General features: G+C 35.8%; 2 protein-coding genes and 1 pseudogene across 4 annotated transcripts; all 3 read right to left on the bottom strand.

The window, feature by feature from the left end:
- Window positions 1-420: 420 nt before the first annotated feature.
- On the bottom strand, window positions 421-5,616 carry LOC143592478 (putative inactive receptor kinase At5g10020; annotated as a pseudogene). Its single transcript, XR_013145934.1, has 3 exons — window positions 4,606-5,616; window positions 2,276-3,912; window positions 421-1,289 (listed from the first exon to the last, which is right to left on the bottom strand). The product of XR_013145934.1 is annotated as a putative inactive receptor kinase At5g10020 (transcript).
- An 8,258-nt stretch (window positions 5,617-13,874) lies between these two features.
- On the bottom strand, window positions 13,875-15,262 carry LOC143592484 (nuclear/nucleolar GTPase 2-like). Its single transcript, XM_077072386.1, has 4 exons — window positions 15,022-15,262; window positions 14,462-14,595; window positions 14,255-14,384; window positions 13,875-14,134 (listed from the first exon to the last, which is right to left on the bottom strand). Exons 1-4 carry the CDS (start codon window positions 15,260-15,262, stop codon window positions 13,875-13,877), a joined length of 765 nt encoding a protein of 254 aa, XP_076928501.1.
- Window positions 15,263-18,324: 3,062 nt separating this feature from the next.
- Window positions 18,325-24,282, bottom strand: LOC143592477 (protein ACTIVITY OF BC1 COMPLEX KINASE 8, chloroplastic-like). Of its 2 annotated transcripts, none has more exons than XM_077072382.1 (20): window positions 23,814-24,282; window positions 23,159-23,294; window positions 22,853-23,019; window positions 22,635-22,755; window positions 22,180-22,280; window positions 21,990-22,088; window positions 21,788-21,898; window positions 21,629-21,708; window positions 21,431-21,500; window positions 20,797-20,870; window positions 20,648-20,717; window positions 20,463-20,551; window positions 20,204-20,328; window positions 19,959-20,039; window positions 19,823-19,883; window positions 19,655-19,709; window positions 19,469-19,567; window positions 19,273-19,362; window positions 18,557-18,616; window positions 18,325-18,448 (listed from the first exon to the last, which is right to left on the bottom strand). In XM_077072382.1, exons 1-20 carry the CDS (start codon window positions 24,258-24,260, stop codon window positions 18,332-18,334), a joined length of 2,253 nt encoding a protein of 750 aa, XP_076928497.1. In that variant the 5' UTR covers window positions 24,261-24,282; the 3' UTR covers window positions 18,325-18,331. The 2 variants fall into 2 exon arrangements, with proteins under 2 accessions (XP_076928497.1, XP_076928498.1); XM_077072383.1 differs by having other exon boundaries at window positions 23,820-24,282.
- Between the last annotated feature and the right edge of the window lie 292 nt (window positions 24,283-24,574).

The raw sequence follows: 24,574 nt of genomic DNA, 5'->3' as shown, positions 1-24,574 counted from the left end.
ACCAAATACCTAATTATACTAGTAGTGGGGTGCTTGGGGAGCCAAAAAACGGCTATTTTTGACCCCAACGGTCAAAAAACGACCAAAAAACGATTTCCAACGGCTATATTCGATCCAACGGCTAGAACCGGTTAGGAACCGGTTCCAGATGGTTCGGTTCCAGAACCGGTTCCGGTTCCTACCCGCCCCCACTCAGAAATGCAAGAACCGATCACGGATCATCGGGTTGAATCAGATAGGGTCCGGTTCCTACAAAAAACGGGTAGGAACCGGTTCGGGTCCGATTCGGGTCCACCGGTTCGGTTCCAGGAACCGGTTTCGTTGAACATCTCTAACTTATGGTATGCAAATAAATGAACCACCTTTTAAAGCTTGAAATAAATGCCAACAAGAAAATCCCTACATCAAATCATCAAATAGTAACCAACAAAAATGAGGTTCATTCCAAATTAAAATTCCAATAAATTAAACTAAAAAAATAATCATTAAATAAATAAAAAAAAAGACTACTAAGCAAACATTCTGTTCTTTCCTGCAATTAGTAAATCAGAAACAATGACTTTACACAAGAAATAAGAACAAAAAATCAAGGGTTGAGAGATTAAAGGAGGAAGAAAAAAAAGACAATGAATTACGACCCGTTTTAGCCCGAACCCGAAGCCAACGAACCAACAAAATAAACAAACGAAAACACATTGTACAAAAACCTTTTCAAACAGATATGGCACATAAATCCTCCAAAATCTGTCTCACGGTCGGCCTTTCGGTTACTGGAAGTATGCACCGAAGCGATACTTCAAGCATGTCATCCATCGCTTTTGACTGTTGTTCCCCGCCCGCAATATCCCGGTCAATACAATCCATCACCCGACCCTCTTGCTCACACAACCGAACCCAATCGGTTAAGTCAACTGCACCAGATTGACCCGAGATAATGTCACCTGCACTTCTTCGGGTCAATAGCTCCATTAATATGACACCAAACGCATACACGTCGGCTTTGAATGACGGGGCAGGTTTGGGTGCGGTTGCGAGTTCAGGGGCTCGGTAACCGAGTGCACCTAGGTTAAGAATTTGCTCGGCTATGCCTGCAGGTGTCATGAGCCGGTGGAGACTGAAATCGGTTAACTTGGCATCGTACTGTGGGCCCTCTAAGATTATGTTTGTTGGTTTCAGGTTTCCATGAGGGATGTTTCTTCCATGAAGGTAGGATAAGCCTCTAGCCACATCGATTGCGACTTTTAACCGTTGATTAAACGATAGTAAAGAGTACCGTCGCGGGGTCGTTTCTGTGACAAAAAATGTATAAAACATAATTAACACGTTTTAGTTGAGACATTAAATATTATTATAAAAACTTGTGTTAGTAGGATATCAATCTACACTTTACATTATTACATATAATGCTTAAAAGATCGTATGTGTTAAAAATACACTTTGGTCGTCGTTCAAATCATGTCTTTTTAGGGTTAACAATTTCATTGACCCATTTGACTTGTTTGAGGTAAATAGTAACCTAACTTTGACCCGTTTGTTTATCGACTGGTCAATTTGAGTTATGCTATATCTCTAACTGGTCAGATAGGTAAAAAAATTAGCTTTTTTTTGAACTGCTAAACTAGAAATGTTTAGCTAAAAGAGTAGCTTTCAAAATCATATTTAATACATTCTTTTAACAAAAAAAAATGTTTTGGCCCGATTCATACAAAAGTTAAGGGTATGCATGTGTCAGTTTGTATTGTTTTTGGGCTCGAACCGAACCAAAAGCCTAACATTCGATTTTTAAGTTTTCAAAAAGCGTTCGGTTTCGGTTTTACCACTTGAGCTTGAAATATCTGGGCCGAAAAAAATTGGCCCAAAATAAAGAATTAATGCCTAAAAGTCTAAAACTGTGGGCCTAAATCTTTTTAAAAAGTTAATATGTATTTTACATTTGGGCTAAAATATTTGATTAAGACTTATTAAATTCTTATAAATGACCTAAAAAGTAAAAAAATAAACTTTTTATTTTATTTTAATTACAAGCTCGACCAAAACAAGCCAAAACATAAAACCATACCGTCGGTTTTTGTTTGGGTTCGGTTTTGTCAAAAGTACCTATTATAATTAAAACGGATCTCCACAAATTCGGTTCGGTTTTTTAGGTTTTAATTACACACTAGACCAAAACCAAACCAAAACATAAAACCATACCGTTGGTTTTTGTTTGGGTTCGGTTTTGTTAAAAGTACCCATTTTAATTGCAGAAACGCAACTAACAAAAATAAATACTCACCATAAAGATGTAACGCCAAACTATCTCCTTCAATGTAATTAGCCAAAGTAAGTCTTTCTTGTTCACGCGGGCCCCAATAATTAGCGAGTAACCGCACAACATTAGGGTGATTCATAGTTCCAATCTTCTTAATCTCTTTTGCAAATTCCTTCTTATCTTTGGTCAAACCAACCCTCAACCACTTCACGGTCAACATAAGTCCACCACCTAGTGTAGCTTTATACAATGTTCCGTGACTACTTCTTCCAAGAATCTCAGCTGGGGCCCGTGACAAATCTTCAGCTGTAAACGATAATTGAGGCCTCGGGTCAAAGAAAAAGAGTTGGCCCGCGAACCGGTCTGGTGAATACACATCTAATGTCACTTGCTGCTCAATCGTCTCAACGAAACGAGGCAATGAAGCGATTGGTGAACCGGGAGATGATTTCTTCCAGAAGGTGTCGGGTCGGTATCGATCAGATTGGGTATTGTTGACGCCGACGTGGCGGCATAAGATGGCGGCAACACCGGCGCCGACTCAACAATATCACCGCCGCCAAGGTCCAACTGCCCGGAAAGTGACCGTGAATTTGAAGTAAGCAAGTGAGCGTCTGAAAAACTTAATGATGTCGTCGGTCGGCTCGAAATTCCATGTTTTATATCCCGACTGGTTTAACTTGGTTGACCACCGAACGCAGTTTTGACATGGAAAACCCCGATTTGTGCTCGGTAATACGCCAATAACAAAAACGCTATCATTAATGCAGTGACAACCGATGCGACAATAATTGCTATTTTCAGTTTAGACTTGTTATGACTTTTCCCACCATTTGCTGACTGTGACGGAAGATCACCGCCACTAACCGACGGACCATCTGCTGACTTTAAATGCGGGTTTCCTGGACGAAACGAATCTTTCGAAAAAAATTTTCAAATTTTCAGGGATTTTCCCAGATTCCCGACACGTTAACGAATTTCAACTCGGGAGAAAGTTTTTCAGGAATTTCCCGTTGAAATGATTATTAGATAAGTCAAGAAATTCGAGTTGCTCAAGTTTGGTCAACTCATTTGGTAATTCACCCGATAGGTATCATTTCCGAGATTCAGCACTCGTAGCCTCCTGAAGCTGCCAATATCTGGCGTTAACGAACCCGTTAACGTATTGTATGAAAGATCAAGGAACTCCAATGGTGGATATGTGGATAATTCAATTAAAGATTTTTCTTGGGATCCGTGAAGCGGAATCGAGCCTGTGAAACGGTTATAGGAAAGATCCAAATGGGTCAAAGTCATTGAAGTGAACAACCCGGGTGGAATTGGGCCGTCAAGTTCGTTTCTTTTTAGGTCAAGAAAGGCCAGATTGGGTATCTGAATAGATGGTATCGAGCCTTTTAATGAGTTGTTTCCTAAATTGAGTGAAATCAGACCGTTAAAATGTGATAAGTTTGTGAAATTCCCGGTTAACTGATTTGAGCTCAAATCTAGAACTTGTAGAGGTGATGTCCATGTTTCAAAAACCGAGATGTCATCCTTGAGTAGATTGTTGCTCAAATCCACTATTTGACAGTTTCCTTGTGAAGGTGGTAATGAACCTGATAATTCATTTGATGATAGATTTAAAGTGATCAAACTGGTGGAGTTGATTTTTGGAATTGAACCTGCAATTGAACAAAAAAAGAAAAATGAATCATAACCAATCACAATCTTTTAATCATGTTTTAACGTTTAGCAGAACAAAAACGGTCTTAAACTACACATAAGTGTGCCCTTGTAATCTGTAAAAGATGACTATTATCATATTATGCAAACACAAAAGAGTCAAGAAATTAGATAAACAACTAGTTCCATAGCTTTCGTTATTCAATTAATCGCTAATTTTATTCCCAAAACGCTTAAGTTATCAATACTGAAAACCATAAGTAGAATTAAGCATATATATTAAGTATGATCAACTGTAGCGGATCCCATAATTCCAATCAGGGCCTGCAACAAATCTATTCCAAGAACGTGTGCGGTCACGTGAATATAATTTTAACATATCCATCACGTGCGTACGCAACAGATCATGCAAATCCACCACCAAGACTACGTGCACATAACTCGTCCGCGTTCATTTTAATGCCATTAATTCACGCTTCTATATCTAGTAAGAAAACTTAGTAGCTTTGTGATCCTACTGCAAATCCTTGTAATACCACTTCAAAATCTTGATTTTCATTTACCAAGATCCCCAATTTAAACAAGTAATTACACATTTACTAACACAAGAATTTTAAGAGTCCAAAAACAGATATGAACAACAATGTAGTAGTAATCTAAATGACATAAATATTATAGTCAAAGATCTTCACCTGAGAACGCGTTTCGACTGAGATCTACCTCCTTCAACGGCATCAAACTCTCCAAAAGCTCTTCTGGTATCGGCCCAAACAACTGCGCATTACTCAACCTCAACACCTCAAGATTCGGCAACACCCCAAACGACGACGGCAACTTCCCGTTCAACACATTATCACTCAAATCCAAAACATGCAAATTCCTAAACAAAACAAGCGCGTCCCCGCTAAAGAACCCGCCACCCAACCGATTCCGACTTAAATTCAAATGCTGCACCGTATTCACCACACTCGGAACACCATCGCCCGTCAACACCGACCCGTAAAACGCATTATCGCTCAAGTCAACATACTGCACATTCCTCAGCTCGGAAAACAAAACCCCCAAATCCCCCCACAGCGAATTGGAATGCAGACCGAGAACCGCCAACTGCTGCAAATTCCGAATCCCACCCGGAAACCCGCCCGTGATATTATTACTAGACAAATTAAGATAATTCAATCCATAAAGATCATTAATTTTGCCCGGAATCGGCCCGTAGAAGCCGTTACCGGACAGATCTAAATACTGCAATGAATACATTGACCCGAGACTGGGAACAATCCTTCCGGTTAACCGATTGCCCGAAAGACTCAAATTCCGAAGACCCTTTAACCCAAACAAAGTATTGAACTTGATTTCACCGGCCAGGTCAAGGCGGTCGAGAACAACGGCCGTAACGGCGCCGGTGTCATCACAGTGAACGCCGTAAAATTGAGTGCAAACTGGAGGTGGGTTTGAGGCAATAACCCATGAATCAGTGACTTTAGCTAAGGGATCTGAACTGATCCCTTTGCGGAACTCGATTAATGCCTTGAGTTCGTCCGGAGATGTGTTTCCGGCGGCGGCGGAGAAGAGGAAGAAGAAGAGCAGAAGGTGGGTTGGTGTTTGCATAATGGAATTGGATAATTGAAATGGGTTTGGGGGTTTAGGGTTAGTTTGAAGGTGAATTGGCTGGGATTGTGAGCATGTTTGTTCAAGCTAATTAGGGGTTCTTCTAAAGCTGCTGCTGCTGCTGCTGCTGCTGATGAATGAATAATGTGACAGCAGAAGATGAAATGTAATGTAATATTATTATTATTATTATTATAACCCCCAAAATGAACATAATAAATCCATATACCAACACAAATCATTCCATTTTTTTCTTCTTTTTTTTTATTTCTAATTTGTTTTTTATATATATATAATTTTGTTAAAGGTACACCGTATACCCTATCTTTTTAGTTTAAAGTTGGGCTTTTTCAACTCTTTTTCCATAATTTTAGGTTTTTCATAGGCTGCTGTGTTACATGATCTTTATCCCATATGGTTAAATTAATTTTTTTAAGTTTAAGTTTTTAACACCAACTAAAATCTTTTTATATATATAGAGTGGATCAAATAAAAATGAAATTAGTCTGTTAAATGTGAGAATCAAGTAGAGTAATTATATATACAAATAGAGTAACTATGTCATAACTCTATGACATAATTACTCTACTTGATTCTCATGTTTAACACATTAATTTTATTTGTACATTAATCTTCTCATATATATATATATATAGATAAAGGATCTAATACAATAATCCCTAATCGTACATTACGTACGCGACTCACATCCCCGTCGATTTCAAATAACACGCGGTGACAATATTGTAATATTCATCAAATCGTTGCTCCCATCGATTTCGTCCACCTTCAACATGACCGTTCAGCAATCCGTCACCATCCAACGATCCTATCCACCGTCCACCATCCAATGATTCTGTTCACCGTACACCATCTTCCGCCGTCACGACCTGTTGATAAAATTGACCAATTAAAATTGAAATTGTTGAACTAATTGACCAATTAAACTTTAAAATTGGTCCAATTAATCATCAATTTGAAGTTTCAATTGATCAATTCTGAGTTTTGAGTGATGGGTTTTAACTGAACGTTTAAAGTTTTAAGCGCCATTTGTGTCACACCCCATTCTAGGGCCTAGGAGTGCGACACAATAAGTTGGTATCGTGTTTGTAAATAAATCAGAGTTACGTTTGTTTGCGGAAGACTTATAAATTTTAAGGATCGAAAATGTAATATTTATATATAACAAAAGTCGGGATAAAAACACCCGTTTAAGTTAACAAAATATTTATGTGTTTATAATTACAAACCACCATATTAAGTTATTACAAAACATTCCGAGCCATCGGATATTAGTAGCACTTCGACTCATCCAAGTGCTATCATTGTTCACCTGCAAAATGTAAGAAAATACGTCAGCAACGAATGCTGGTGAACACGCTGACGCAAAAATATTTTCTTTTACTTTATTACCCCTCGAGGCTACGCCTGCCTCGGCCCAACGTGGCTTAGGAATAACAAAGTCAAATAACACATTATAAACTAGAGTCTCTACACTAGGTCACCTCAGCAAACACCGCAGCGTTCGACTTAGTTAAGTACCCGTAAATATACACAACGGTCGTACTCCCTGCAGGAGAGCGTCCTACGACCAAGGGTGGTGCGATCATGCCCATACATCGCATAGTACCACCTATGTAAGGATCCAGACATATGTATACCACAGTATGAGGGCTAGGTTCATACCCATAGTTATAACGGTTTTAAGAACACATAGTTCCTTGTAAACAATTTCATATAACATGTTTGACTCATTTGAAAAACAAGTTTAAAAGTTTGGGGGCGTATTCACCTTGTCTCTTTAGGATCGGCTTCACTCACCGTCCAAGGGTCTTTCCCTTATTTTATCTCGAACCTATAGTTACGAGTATAAATGTTTGTTAGTCGGATACACGATCCGGCTTAAGACCTTTAGTCTTATATCTCAATCCTCGATTGAACCTTTAGTTCAATTCTTATTTACTTGAAAACCTCTTGTTTAAAAGTAAATTATAAACCTTTAGTTTATATGAAAACCGGACGTTTCTTCTTCTCCAAGAAACGTAATCTTTTCTTTTATTATTTAAGAATACTCTTATTCAATAAATAATAAATTCATAACAAAGAATATATATACATATATACTTACACACATATATATGTTTGTTTATCATATCATTTATTTATTCTTTTCTTTGTTATGTTTGTATTTCTTTTCTTTTATCGAGGTATTGAGCATATCCTCGACTTTAGGCCTAAGCCTTGAATATAATATTAAATTATATTAAATTCATTATAACGCCTAACCTTAGTGGCGTATGGAAACTCTAGGGACTTGAGCAGCACTCCGACGCTGCTTTACTTTGCTCGACACTCGAGTCGAGGAACACAAAATCTTCAACACTCGAGGACACTACTCTCGAGATTCCCCGCCATTATAACACCACCTTCTTGGTATGCGGGTGGAGGGTGGCAAAACTTCTAAAGAAACGTTGGTACACAAACAAGAGATTCGAGGCACGCTTATCGAGGTAATTGTGGCACGTTTTACGAGGATTTTTAGAGAGAGAGTGATATATCTAGAGAGAGGTTAGAGAGTTGATTTTGGTGTGCAGAATGAAGTGCCCATGGTCGCTATTTATAGACCTCATTTTGGGTCCCATCGCGTACCGCGCCCGGTCTTCTGGGAACCCCGTCGCGTACCGCGACGTAGGGTTGATGATGCAGAGGGTAGGCCTGCCACGTGTCGACACGTGGCAGGCGCCGCTACACGTGGCGGTAGTGTTGCCACGTGGCAGCACCTAGTGCCACCGTGTGCCACGTGGCACACGTGTCACAAATTGTCAGACATCCCATCGCGGTACGCGATGGGAGTCTATTCTGACTCATCGCGTAGCGCGATTGGTCAGGAAAAATAATATTTTTATTTTTCACCCTCAAGTTTGGATTTTTGACAATTTTAGTCCCTAGACTTTGGAAAGTTGATACTTGAACTCTAAATTTTCACGATGTTACAATTTGCAGAAACCCAGTTGCAGATTTTGTTCATATGATTGAATCAATGATCAAATTAACGGTTGATTGATTATTGTTTGATGATTATGAGATTATATGAAGTGATTTAAGTGTTCAATTTCATGTTTACAGGTGTTTAATTATTTTTTTGTTAGTTTTAGAAGTTTTGAACACCCAGAACTTCTTAGAACTTCTAAACTTTTTTGACCCAGAACTTTTTAGAACTTCTAAACTTTATCAGAACTTCTAAACATTTTTTAACAACCTGAACGTATTAGAATGTTTAAAGATGTTCATTGTTTTTTGAACACCCAGAACCTCATTGAACGTATTAGAACGTTTAAATATGCTCTTTTTTGGTCAGAACGTTTAAAGGTCTTCAGTTTTGTTTCAGAACGTTTAAACATAATATTTTGAACTCTAATCAGAGCTCGATTGAGTGCGTTATTTCTGCAATTCCATAATCGATTGATGATTCTAAAGCCTCTTACACATCAATTTGATTGATTAAATATTCAATTTTTGGTGCTTATTTTGGTCAGAACGTTTAAACTTTGAGCAGAACGTTTAAACATGAACCCTAATCATAGCTCAATTAAGTGTGTTAATTTGTATTTTCATAATCGATTGATGATTCTAAAGCCACTTACACATCAATTCGATTGATTAAATCATCAATTTTTGATCAATTTGAAGATTTTTAATGTTTAGGGACGTTATATTTCAATTTTGGTTTTTAACTTTAGAGATTTCATACTTTAAGCTGTGATTAGAGTTTAGAAATTGGATTAGATTGAGCGACAAGTTCCGAATTTGGATCAGAGTTGACTTGTAATCGACGAATTTTGATCGCGAACTACTGTTGGGTTATTTACGAAATTGCCACCGCGCGTTTTTTAATCAAACGCTCTGGAATATCGAGTACCTAATGTATGATAAGCCATTATTGTACGTTAACTCACCCATATATATATATATATAATACTAGTGTGATCCTCCCGTGTTATGGAGGTTTATTTAAGTTTTTGTTTTTAATTATTTTGCTATTTTATGATGATTTATTTTATAAAGTAGTTTTGTTTTAATTAATACATATATATTAGTTTGTTCTTATATTTTTTAGCGTTCGGGTATTTTCAATTGAGATGTGTATGTTTTTTAGATTTTTAACGAACAAACATAAACGAACACGAGCATGTTGATTTTTTTAAATGAACACACATGAACAAAAATTTTGTCTAATGAAAAAGGGGACGTTGATGTAGTTGACGATGGTGGGTAGTATCGGAAGCTAACCGGAGATGGAGATGATATACCAGCAACGTAGAACCTGTAAAGAGGATAAATTAAATTAGGGTCAGATGATGAAAGTGTTTACCAATAAATAAAATCTTATAATCCATTTGAGGGCTATTAGGGTTTTGTAAGACCCATAACCCGTGGAAATTATTCTTTGATGATTAAGGGGTTATTTCATAAATAAATGAGATTTTATAACTCGTTTAAGGGTTATCCGGGTTTGGTGAGACCCATGACCCGCATAAATTATTGTTTGATTATCACAAATAAATGAGATGTTATATATAACCCATTAAATGCATGAGAAGCCTCCATTTAGAAATCAAGCAATCTGGTGACTTTAGAGAATGGGGGGAACAACCTCAGAGCGATACATAGGATTTATGTTAGGCAATTATATAGATAGATAAAAGTAGATAATGACTAGTGTATTTTTACAACGGTAAAAGAAACCAAAACTATTACAATTTACAACGAAAAATTACAAGACTTCTCCCAAGTTAAAATAACCCCGTCTTGAGTCTTGATCTTTTGATCCAAAGGAACTCGACGATATTTATGTTTTCCACCAAACTAGCCAACTGGACTAGTTTCCCACCTTACCTTTAAAAATGTCATAAAGCAATAAGTGATACCGTGTAAATCTAAATTTGTTAATTGGGTGTTTTTGGGTTGACATAGAATTAGGGTTTTTCTTAGAAATATTGATGTTAGCGGAAAGGTGGTATGAATTTATAGCTTTCGATAATGATGCGATGGTCCCTGAGTTTTAATTCAACCACCGCCGAATTATGTAGCGTGTGCATATTTATGATTTAATAATTAATGTTGCTGAGGTGAGATAAAACGTTTTGTGTCTTTTACGTATGACGTTATCTTGTGATAATGTGTAACTCAATCTTATCGAGCGAAGTCGATAATCTTTAAAAATTCGAAGAATAACATTTTTTTTTGAAAACGACTTAAATAATGACTCATGGTTTAATCTTGTGGAGTTATCATACTAGAAGGATATGGAAATTGAAGCAAAAATGAGGAATTTGAAATGGACCACTAATATATTAAATGCAACAAAGTCGATGATTGTTATGAATATTTCTTTTAATTTAGGAAATAAATGATACATTAACAATCTTAGCAAAACTTTGTTATGAATATCATAGTTTTTGCATCCTAAAGGGACAGTGTAGTTGGCACGGAGGTTCTCCCTCCAGCCATATGGTGGGGATTCAAGACTTGATGGTGCCTCAAATGGGTTTTAATTTGTTATTAGACTGTGTGTTATTAAAACTTTATTCTGAATTTATCTTTTTATATTATTTCATCTGGTATTGACTGGATGTTGACTGAATTACATTAAACTAAATTTGTAAACTAATATCACATTAAAATAAAAATATTACAGCCAACAAATAATACTAGTCTAACACAAGATCTCCGGTCGTCTATCCCACAAATGCTAGACCAATTCATGACAAACTAGGCAATTATATAAATATATACCAGTTCAAGAAGCGAGTAATATACTTAATTGAAAATTTTAAAGTTTAGATTTTTCTAATTTTCCCGCCTATTTATGTTTAAACCCAATAGAAATATCTTATTAGGTTTAGTTAAAAAGAATATTCCGTCATCTCCAAGCTTTCATAACCATCTCAAGCATCAGCTCATAAAAATTGCGGAATCTCCCACACACCAACCTTCCCTTCGCTACTGCTAGCCCAGTCGCGCGTCAACCATTGTGCCACCCATCACAGAAACACGTTGTGGTGTGCGTGAACAGCGTGGTCGTGCCAGCCCCACTCACGCCCCTGTTCGTGTACGGTTACACACGGTCTTAAAAAAAGTATTTTACATTTATTAGGGTCATTTAAGTATAAAAACATAATTAGATCTAACACACATTTTTGTCTATCAGCACAAGAGCAGGCTTGAATAATTTGATCAAAATGCACTTTTAGACTTAAGAAAACAACATGGTCTACAACACACCTTTTAGTGAAGAAATGGAAATTTCCACTAAAAATCCTTCGAAATAAAAAAGGAATCATGTACTAATAAAATTTCTTTTTTTATGTTATCCAATCAGTTAGATATTCTTCCATACCAAATTGTCAATGATGTGTCAATGTTTTAGTAGCAGTGACCACATCTTTTGTATGATAGTAAGAACACATCAAATATGATTCTATTCACGCATTCATACTATCAACATATTAGTAATTGACAAACCATTTTTCAAATACCCTTTATTTTCTAGAAGCATATATTTTTGAATAATTATTGAAAGATTAACACAGCATGTAAAAATGTAAAGTTAGATGGATATCATCATATACACTAAAGGTAAATCATTTATAATGGTTATGGTGGATGTTAGAGATGTTCAACGAAACCGGTTCCTGGAACCGAACCGGTGGACCCGAACCGGACCCGAACCGGTTCCTACCCGTTTTTTGTAGGAACCGGACCCTATCTGATTCAACCCGATGATCCGTGACCGGTTCTTGCATTTCTGAGTGGGGGCGGGTAGGAACCGGAACCGAACCGGAACCGTTTCTGGAACCGAACCATCCGGAACCGGTTCCTAACCGGTTCTAGCCGTTGGAAATCGTTTTTTTGGCCGTTTTTTGACCGTTGGGGTCAAAAATAGCCGTTTTTTGGCTCCCCCAAGCACCCCACTACTAGTATAAATAGGTATTTGGTGTCATGGGTTCATCACAACACTCAAAACGCAAACCCGAACGCAAAAAAATACAAAAAAAACGCTATTACAACGTTTTGAGTTCTCTAATCTCTTGTTTTCTCTTCTTCTATATTCATATTTGTTGTTATGGCTGCCTCACAATTATCGGTTGGTCAAGGTTCCAACGCCGAACCAAGTTTCGTTCGTATTGTACCTCATAATCGTAATCAAGAGATTTGGTGCAATTGGGATTTGGTTGAATTGAGTGATGACCATTCATTGAAGGCTCGGTGCAAGTTTTGTGGGATTTATTTAAACCCACTTTCGAATTCAAATTTGAAGAAACACATCGAAAAACCGTATTGCAAGGCGTTGAAAAAGAACGTCGATTCGCAACAAACGCAAATGGATAGTGAAGGCGGAATATTTATATACCAAATTGATCGAGTTCAAGATCGTATGGCGAAGTTTGTGATTCATGTTATACAAATACGAATCGTAGTTTAGAATCCAAATCGCAAACGAAAAACGAAAAAAAAAAAAAAATTTTTACACTGTAACCGGTTGGAACCGGTTACGGTACAGGAACCGGGTTAGGAACCGGTAAGAACCGGTTAGATAGGTTAGGGGTCCGAGGGTGGGAGAACCGGTTCGGTTCCCTAACCGGTTCGAGCCTGGAACCGGTTTAAAAGGGGGTTTTGAATATAGGAACCGGTTAGGAACCGGTTCCGGTTCCTAGTCCCAAACCGTTTTGAACATGCCTAGTGGATGTTAACAAACTCACCATATATCTACTTTGCGGCCTATGTTATGTGTAATGATTTATACTGGTTATGGTGGATATTAGCAAATTCGTTATACATCCACTTTACGGCCTCCCATCAAGAGTTATTTTTCACTAGTCTTCTTTCTAAGTCGATAAAAATCATCCTTGTACAAATTTCTTTCTAAGAGGGTAATGATTATCATAACTTCTTCCTTGTAACAATATGAAAGAATATTAGTTTTTGGCTTTGCAAAAAGTTATTTAAAAGAGTAGATATGAAGTCTCTTGATATCGATGAGTGAGAAGGGGACTTAAAGAATGTCGAGTTGTCTGACGATCGATGTCACGATCAGTTCATGCATCAGCCATGCTTAATTGTAACAAATTCGTCTCACGTGTTTTAAAGACTAGGGGGGTGTTTGGTACAGAGAATGGAATTGTAGAGAAATGGAATTGCAGAGAAAGGGAATTGGTCTGGAGAATGAGAATTGACTGTTCTGTTTGGTAGTACAGAGATTTCAGTAGAGAAATATAGCTGAGAATCATTTCTCTTGTTTGGTACATAGGAAATAAACAGAGAATTATATCAACATGTGTACCACTTATCAATTCATTCCCTCAAAAACATTATGCATATAAAGAAAAGAATCAAAGATAATTACATAAGCATTTGACTGTAACATAAAAGGAGTTGGCACACCACTAACCTGGATAACAACATCTGAAGAGTCGATGACTTTGTAAAGCTCACCCCATATACGTTTACTTTGACCCTTTTCAAACATTGTGTGGCGAACTAGATCCCTAAATCCATCCACATTTTCATCTGTCGGATCAACACCACCACATTTTTCTTCAAATGCATCTACAAAGTTGGCACACATATTAATACAAGATTTAAACAATTAGCGATTCAGTGATTCACTAGAGGCAGTTATAGCAAAAACAACAATTGAACTCTCAAAACTAGACAAAACTAAATTACCATGAAAACCATCAGCCCTCTTTACTAATGATTCATAATCAGACACCATTAGTTTTGGACGTTTCCTCTTCCCTTTTGGCCCAAATGCATCAGCAAATGACTCAGTGTCAAGAAGGTGAACTCTTGCTTGCTTCAAATTATATAAAAAAACATCAAAATTGCACTAAATATATGATCACATCCTAAAGCATCTCAAATCTGACTTACCTTCTGATGATCATTCAAAAGTGACATAGGCAACTTTCTCTCTTTTATAATCACATTATAATTATTTGATAGCCGAGTTTGCAACTCTTCTCGAAAGAACTCAAGCTCTTTCTGATTTACAACCCTAGTGTTACCTACAGTGTTAACCAGAAGAATATTTAATAAGACAATGTAAGATCAGCTTCATCTCATGTTTCAATAACTCATCCATCAGTCTTAATTAACACCGTCTACAGTCTAACAGAAAATACCCAGTCTAAAATAACTAACAGAAAATATTAGGGGTGAGCAATAACCGAACTGTTAACCGAAACCAAAAACTGGTTACAGATTTTTTTGTACCCTCGGTTAGCTGAAATTAACTGAAACAAACCATTCATATATTTCTAGCTTTTATATCTCCATTTCATGTATTTATGTCTCAATTTCATGTATTTATGCCTCAATTTCATGTATTAATGCCTCAATTTCATGTATTTATACCTCCACTTCATGTAACTAACTATAAACCTAACCAACACAATAATCTACAATCTAACATAAATTAAAACATCACGTACCAAACCAGCGGCGATCAGGCTGAATACGAGTAGACGGCAGCTCCTTTGACTGCAGATCATGTTTTAGAATGTTTCCTTTGGCGTCACGTTTCGGCTTTGTATTGTACATCTTAAGACGCCGCACGGTGGCGGAAGTACGGCCGCTTTTGTTTTTGTTTCCGGCGGCATTCCGGTTGACGTCTAGAGAATGCTTCGGCTTACCTGACACGTTCACAGACTTCTCTTTCGTCTTCTTCACCATTTTTACGAAGCCTGCAGTTCGGTAAGCAGCAGCTGATGGTTGAAAGGAAAAGGAGGAAAATGGGAGAAATGAAATCAGAGAAATGGAATTCTCCGCTTTTTTTAGAGAAACAAAATCAGAGAAATGGAAATGGTTTATTTCCATTTCTCACCTCTTTCTTTCATAAACAAACAAGAGAATTCTTTCCAATTCCATTTCTCACCCCTCAATTCCCTCTGCCAAACACCCCCTAGTATTCTTTAACATCTTTATCGTAAGCTAATCACCAATTTTCGACTTATTCCACTTATATATTCGTATATCTGAAGGTGATAATTTTAATGGAAAATAACCCATATAGCCCCCAAAATAACCATCCAAACCGTCAGATCCGACGGAACTTTTAACGAATCCGTCAATGTCGGTTTGATGGAGCTCTTTAAAGAACCGTCCGATGCGACATAAATTTTAATGGATCCGACAAAACTCGTCATCTCCCACCTCTCGAACCCTAAATCTCCAAAACCAACATCCATCTTATCTTTCTTATTTCTCCATAAAATCAAGCAAATTCATAGTGTAAATCGTTTAGTTTTGAAGATGAATAAAAGGTGAGTTTTCATTTTTGAAGAGAGAAAGAGGGGGGGGGGGGAGTTGGTGGTTTGGATTTTGGAAGTTTGAAGAAAAAGTCGAAGATGGAGTTGAAGGTGGCTTTTCATTTTTAGAGAGAGAGAGAGAGAGTTTCGTCGAATTCATCTTCAGTTCCGTCGGTTCACGAGTTTACGTGACTATTTCGGGGATTTCTTGAAACAAATGGCTAAATTTGGGAATAAGGTGGTCAAAATGGCTATTCTGTTCATTTTTCCCTAATTTTAAGACATAATCAGGGTGCTGATATACATAGTTCTTGACAGAGAAAACACATTAATATCTCTTCACTTAAGGAAATTTCAAGGAAAACTAGGTACTGGATACATTATTAAACATGATTATGCTTATCATTCTCATACATACAGTCAAAATGTACGTGAAGTGCAATAAGAAATTAGTTTGTAATCTTTTTTTCATGTGTGGTGAAATAAAAATACATTGGCAAAAGTGTATACATCACCTAGTGCCAAGGAAAGTACATCATGACATGTTAAGTGTATATTGTTTAAGTTGATATGCACTAGTAATGATAAGTAATGCCTTAGGTAAGAAGTCGTTAGGTTATAGTTAATGTATTTGAATAAGTAACCAAATTGCTGCAAAATCTAAATTGGTGTAACGTATACAAATTGTGATTAACCAAGGCACACTTAGTGCCATTCTTAAAATGATTATACGTGGATTTAACATTTACTTGCAACAAAGTAAATGAAATTGTTACTTGAAAGGATGATAATTGACATGCCTTATAAGTTATAGTCGTAAGGGCTAAAAGTGTCATAAGGCGTCGATAAGAGTAAGGACCATTCTGTTAAACTATTAAACGATTATCACCACTCACTAGTACAGACTACCACGTACCCATTACATTTAATCCATCAGACTACCACACGTACCCATTACACTTAACTCATAAGGTTTGCAAGTCGTTGGTATGAGGTATACCCATTTTGTTGTCTAACATTCACAAAAGTTCTCAAAGTTGAAATGCCTGTCATCAAAAACACAATCTAAAACTCATCTAAAAAGTCAAGCTGCAATGAGAATATTACTCAACTACACTCCTAATAACTTTATAAGCTAACAATTAAGTTATTAACAGCATGGAATAGCTCCCATACACATGAATGTTTATGCGTATGGAGAGTTTTCCTATAAATAGGCATCCATGCGTGTGGCTCATTATGAGTATTTCTAGTGTGCGTTTCTAAAAGCGTGTTATCTTTAGTGATAGGCGATCAAGAGATGCACACCCTGATGGATCAAGCCTAACCGTATGTATGCCTAACCGTATGTATGTGATTGTAATCATTAGGTTATAATCAATCCAATCTAATCATTCAGTTATTTTCATTGTGCTCATCAAATGCTCAATCATCCGTCTCTATACGTTCGTATCACCTTGCAACTATACGATCCTAGCTCACAAACGATTTTACAATATACTTGATCCTTAGTCCCCGCAGTTGGATTGTCAAACACAAAAGCAACAACTAAAACTCCATTAGTATTCCAAGCTTCCATATAACCTATACAGGAACTAATGAACCGAATGAAAAGAACACATAAATGTATATTTATTAACATATACATAATTGTTAAACTTTTATACCAAGGTACATTATAAATTCCCGATCATAGAAAATTGACCATGGTCAAACCATGCCTTTTCTTACGGAGATACATGTATCTACAAAACTGATCTAAAATAGTAACAGCAAAAAGATTTTATGATGCCTTATAATCCTGCAAATTATTAACCATCCTACAATCTTTCACCAGAAAACTGTAAAGTTGATTTTTGGAAGAATTGTTTCTCTACAAAACTTTGTAGCTTCATTTGGAGGTTAGGTTGTGAGCTTGTATCGATCAAGAACACGCACGTATGTACTCTTTTAATCTGCGCAAGATTTGCATGCAGGATTATGGATTTGCCCAGTGACGGAAAGGGTGTTTGGATACGGTTTTTGAAACATAAAAGTTGATTATTGCGAATTAATTCACAAGTAGTTCCAAAACTCGAATCTGGACACCCACACTACATCTGAAAATGCTATTTTTTAACATTTCTTTTATATTATTTTTTTTAACGTGGAATCGTACCATTACATCTTCAAAAGTTTATTAAAATGGTTGGCTTGAAAAAAGACGGAACATATTAGAGTTTTGAGAAAGCCTATAAAAAAAAGTTAAGGTCATGAAATCGATTAAATTATTATCTGTAAGCATTATAACTAAAAATACTTACATGCATTATAATTATTAGATTCATAAAAAAAATATTATTAATATTTTGGCCGAACGAACCGATCGTGATTTAGTGTGGTTTGGCGGTTCGGTCAGTTTCAACAGTGTGTGAACATCCCTAATTACATTTTACGGTTTGTATGATGTCATCATATACAAATTAAAGAGTAAACATAATTACTTACAATTTGTTTAGGCTATTCCAGTAATCAGTTTCTCCCGTTGATCAAGTTTTTTAACCTTTAGCAGGCCAAACAGAACTTGGAAGCCAAAAAATGCACAAAAGAAATATGATATCATAGCAGGACCCTGAAAGAGCCAAAAGTAGTTTGATTATTAAACATCAAACTGAAATCTAACATCAAAAGTCCCAACATTTTTATAAAATCTAAAATAAAATATTAATTTGGTGCTTACTTTTAACGAATTGATATAGAAAATAGTTGCCAGGTTGACTAGGCTTCCAGCAGCTACAGCCTGTCAATTAGATCACAAATGGAAACAGAAAAACTAGTCAAAATTAGGAGATATATTGGAATTTTAATATTCCCATCTACTTTAGCATATACACCACCTGTTTTTTTAATACTATAAAGAATATACATCTTTAGCACATTAAAGTTATTAATAAAATTTCATTTATCATTTAATTTTATTTTTCTCTAATAACTTTTCTTTGTTAATTTTTCAGAAAAAAAATATAAATACACAGTTATGTTTATTTTTTTTTGTTCAATCAGGTTAAATTTAATTGAAAACAGAGTTGTATTCAAAATTAAGTATTATTTTTTAGTATTTTAAACGAATTCTGCTTTGATAGGCCAAATTGTAGATATACACGTACAAAATTCCCTGCGCATCGTGTGGGTCAACTTCAACGATATTTAATTTTTTCTCAGCATTCCGATATAAATTTATGGATCATGAGATGTATTCAAAACAAAGTAGTTTTAGGCATCGTAAACGACTGTCGCAAGTGATTTGATAGGTCAGATTGTAAATAGCTAGATATACATATACAAAATTCCCATCACATCACGCGGGGCAACTCCAACTAACATATATAAAATAGGGTTACAAAAACTAAATCATTTAAATATAGAAATAAGATAATTTTCTTAAATTGAACTTACACTTCCAATGGTTTTCTGAACAGCAGCAACGCGTTGAAAAGACCTCTCAGACTCCAATGCTCGAACTCGTAACTTCAAATCACCTTGTTCCTGAAGTAAATTAATTAAAAAATATGATTTTTTTAAAGTTTATCAACCATGTCAACCGGTCTAAATCTACTTTATATATATTCTAATGATATATTTAGTTATTTACCAATCGCTCGATAATTCCAACAAGTTTCTCAACCCTGTTGGCTTGTCTAAATAAGTTATAGAATGCTTGTGATTGTCTATCCAGTCTCTTTCTGAAGTCCTGAAATACAAAGAATATCAATTAAATTAGTTATTTAACACCAAAAGGATAAACACAAGTATGTAGCAAATGGTTTAAATATTAAACCTTGATGACCACTTCAGCACCAGCTTCACGAAACCTTAGCAGTTCCAGAGCATAGCTAGAAACATAGAAAATACACTTTGGTCAACTTTCAGCCCTTTTGACCAGTTTCCATTCTATGCTATTTTAATTGGACCAGTTGATAAGTAAATGGATCAAATTTACACTCACGGTTTAGCGATTTCAGTGATATCAAAACGGGGATCAAGACCCTTCCCAATGCCATCTAACACTGTAACATTTAAGAAACACGAAATGAGATTTGTCACTAAAACCATAATTATTAATAGTATTTTGTATTAAGTACCTGAAAATGCTCTAACAACAAAGGTAAAAGTGGCGGGAAATCGGAATGGTTGATCTGCTGCAATAGACAATAAATCCTCCCCTGGAATTTTAAATAAATGTAATTAACAATAATATTATACTATTTTAGTAAATCATCTAATATTTGCTAAACATATATTATTATCTAATGAATGTGACACTATGCAAAAGCACATAAAGTAACATCAAACAGATATTACAGAAAGCAATGATAGAAGTGAATACCAATTGCAGCTAAACGCTGCTTTTTCTTTTCAATTTTTTCCTCTTTGGTCAGTTGTTTCTTAAATCCAAGTTCTGCAGTTGCCATCTCTCTTTCTTTTCGTTGTGCCACCAGACGTTCTTCAAAGCTGTAAATGTGTAGGTTGTATATCACCATAGGACATAGGTGATAGAATAATAAATTTATATATATATATATATATATATATATATGTAATGTAAACTAAAAAAAGGGAAACTAAGTACAGGGTTTAAAAATAACCTGTTAAGGAAGAATAGTGCAGTTCTTCTGACAGCTGTCATGTCTCCAGTAGGCACAAGAACACCCATTTGAACCATTGCTTGAAGAACCTACATCATAATACAATTATAAAAAGGTAATCTTTAATAGCAAAAAGTTGTTACATAAAATGAAACAAAGAGAATAAATCAAAGAGATCCATCTACCTTATTTGGATCTTTCTCATATACTCCATAGAAAACTTCCAACAAACCTTCTCTGATGTTCGGGCTTATGCTGCAAGAATTTTAATGCACGGTCAAGTATTATATAGCAAGTCTTGTATAATGTCAATAAAATGATTATTCATTATTACCTTCCCATCATTCCAAAATCATAAAATATCAGCCTTCCACCATTCACATCATCAACAGCTATATTACCAGGATGCTGAATCAAACAAGGAGACGACTTTAATTATATTCTGCATGTGAATTGTATATATTTAATATTTTAAGCATATAAGAGTATATTACGCTTTTTTTTCGTCCTGGTGGTTTGGCCAGAATGGCCACTTTCATCATTGTTTTAAAAACAATTTCTGCTTGGGAGACATTGTGGTTAACATTTTTTCGTAAATTTTAGAGTAAGGGTATTTTTGTAATTTAGCAAAATATATCACAAACTATAATGCTGTTAGCCAAGTGGATGAAATGGCTAAAACTTGAAACCTCAATGTCTCACAGGCAAAAAAAAATGATGAAAGTGGCAATTCCCACATGGGCAAAACTGTGTTGTACCCTATAGCTATTAACAGATTTATTTATTGTCCATTAGACATGGGGTCTTGTGATTTCACAACCAGGGTTCAAGAGACCATGAAGGTTGATGTTCTTAAGCATCATAAAATTCTTCTGCTAACTCACACATGGCAAAAAAGCATGCATGTGCCAGCTGGCATTAAAATCAAATATATATATATATATATATATGTGTGTGTATAAACTTACAGGGTCAGCATGGAAGAAACCATGAGACAGTATCTGCTCCAAATATGATTCAACAGCATACCTACCCAGCCTGTGAAACACACATAAAAAAATATGTTTTGGTTGATCCAAAGAAACCAAGAAGTGGACAAAACGATTTTTATAACTTTTTACTTGTATGTGTTGTTTCATCATTTAGTATTATCATATAACACTTACCTTTTACGATCAACACCTAATTGATCTAAAGCTTGTATCCTATTGATCTTGATTCCTGGGACATACTCCATTGTAAGAACCTACATTTGAATCAACTTAATAAGCTAAATGAACTTTTCCAAAAAATTGATCATATTCAAGATTAATATTAATATTAACCTGTGGGGTGGTGTATTCCCAATATATATTTGGGACTTTAACATACTCAAGATCTTTAAAGTTGTTTGCAAACAACTCTGCATTTGCAGCTTCTTTTGTGTAATCAATCTCCTGAAAGAAACAAATCAACACTCTTTAACAAAAACATCATATGTCAGCATAACAGTCATTTCCTAACACGTTTGGAATGGAAACACGTTACCTGGTACAAGACATTAGCACACTCGTCATAAATAGCAACCCAATCCCTTTTTGCACCATCAGATTTGGGGTCAAGTTTCTGAAGATTCTCTGCTATTACCTGAAAGATGGAAATGTTGCTACATAATGTTAATATCATAAATTAATTGAAATGTGATGTGATAAGGAAGAATAATAAAGAGTCAACTAACCCTTAGATTTTTAAGATCAATATCAAAAAGATCCTTAAGACCCGGTCTTTGTACTTTAACAACCAACTCTTGACCCTTTAATCGTGCTCGATGTACTTGACCTGCATTAGATAGAATTTAGACTTTAATTTGGATATTCACATTTACTTTCAGTTGGTGTTCATTTGTGTTCAGTTTTTACGCTTGTTTGTTTATGTTCAGTGGTCATTGTGTTCATGCACCATTTTATTTAAAATACTAACAAACAAACATGAACACGTTCATTTTCTTAACGAGCGTCGAGCGCACATAAACAAGAAATTCTGTTCATTCAACATTTGTTCGGTTAAAGTTATATAAACGAACACGAACAAAAACAACTCTCATTCGTGTGTTTTCAGTTCGTTTCATGGTTGACTAACAGTTAACATAAGTTTTGTCAATGGCATTAAAAGTTAAAATAAACTTTTGATTACCAAGACTCGCAGCAGCTATTGGCTCAAAATCAAAGTAATCAAATACTTCATTGACAGGAGCTCCAAGCTCTTCTTCAATAATGGAAACAGCAGTCTCTGATGGAAATGGAGGAACTTGATCCTTTACAATCACATATTCAAGCAAATATTTATAACTAATAAATTGAAAAAAGACATTAATAACAACTGAGACATTAACATTGTATGAGATAACATACCTGAAGTTCTGATAATTGGTCAACATATTCTTGAGCAAGAATGTCAACTCTTGTTGAAAACTGCTGCCCGATTTTGATGAATGTTGGCCCCAGTCTCAAAATACTCTCCTTTAACCATTTGGCTAGGGTTTTCCTTCTTTGAACTTTCTTCTGCTCTGTCATTCCACCTGCACACCATTTGACCATAATAATATCATCTTTTAGAGTCATCAAAAGTTTTATTTGTAACTAAAGGGAGAAAAAGAGACCATATTAATTATGCTATAAAACATGGAGAAATAAACTGTCATACAACTAGCAACTAACCGCGATATGCAAATTTCTGATTGTTGAACCAGGCTTTAAAAAGAAACGATAGAACAAAGCCCCATATTTCACAAGTCCTTTGAATGGTTGAATAAGTTTTGAACCTGTTCCATCGACCACCAGGAGCAACCGATACCTTCAAAAATGAAGTTTCTGTCAGAAGTATGAGAAATACACTAAAAAAGGGTTAACGTTAATGATAACTGTTTTAGAAATTTTAATATCATAATACACCTGAATGGTATTATACTTTGACAGATCACATTCTTAACCTCACAATTACCATTCTAAGCACTAAATATCATCACACTTGCAAGCAAGCCACTCAACAATGTATCTACAGATAAAGTTTCATTACAAAACACTGAATTGTTGCGAGAACAAAAGGAACAAGCAGAAATCGTTTAATTTTTTCTCTCAGTGGTTCATTATTTTAAAATCTATACTTTCTACATACAAATAAATGTCTATGTTATGTACGTAAAAAACTACTAAACTAACTTTGTTCATATGCTTTTTTAAACGTTCACCTACACATGTGTATGAAATGCTGGGGCGGACCTACCCTTACGGTAACTTTTTTAGTACTATTGTTATTATTATAGTGTAAAAATACCGACCGAGCGACCCTACGAGTAGACATAAAATTTCCTACCTCAACCTTGCCCTTTCCGCTCCGCTTAAACCACGCCTCCTCTTGACCGATCTCCTCAATCGTCTTCTTCTTCTTTTCACTCTTCTCGTCCACGTCATCATCTTCCCCAATTGTAACCCTAATTCCTCCATTACCATTACCGTTAACATACTTCACCAGAGTCTCATCCTCAACGGCATTATTATTATTATTATTATTATTATTATTATTATAACTTCTCCCGTTCCCTCCCAAATCAACCGTACCATCCTCCTTCTCAACCAGAACCACTTCCTCACTCCGAACCGCTCGAATCCTAATTCGAATTGGATCTCTAACAGCAGCCGTGCGATTCAGCTGATTCAACTTATGTCTGGAAACTGAGAACAGAAGCTTGTTTGATGAAACGTCTGGACGGAGGAAAGAAGAAGATGATGCAGAGCAACATGATGCTGCCATCATGTGCATGTGTTGTTGAATTATTAATTAATTAGTTGTGTAGTAGAGTGAAAGAAGAAGAAGCCATGGGAGAATGAACTCAAGTAATGTGGTGAAGGAGATGACACGTCAGCAAGGGAAGGATGAGTGGAATGCTGTGATTGGTTGCTGGGATTTTCAGCTTTTGGAGTGTGGATGCCGTTGACAAGTCAAACTAAGATTGCTCTTTTTCCTGTCTACTCTAACTCTAGTCCATGGGATTACTTTTTTATTATTTTTTATTTTTGTTGTTTTTATAACTTTAAATAGTACGTTTTTTAAATGTCTAGTTTAAAATCACCATC

This window comes from Bidens hawaiensis, unplaced genomic scaffold, assembly GCF_021521415.1.
Source record: "Bidens hawaiensis isolate Kalapana, Puna unplaced genomic scaffold, B.hawaiensis_p1.1 tig00040839_1, whole genome shotgun sequence".
Lineage (NCBI taxonomy): Eukaryota > Viridiplantae > Streptophyta > Magnoliopsida > Asterales > Asteraceae > Bidens > Bidens hawaiensis.
Note: the sequence above shows the minus strand (reverse complement) of the source record. Positions and strands in the feature narration are given on the sequence as shown.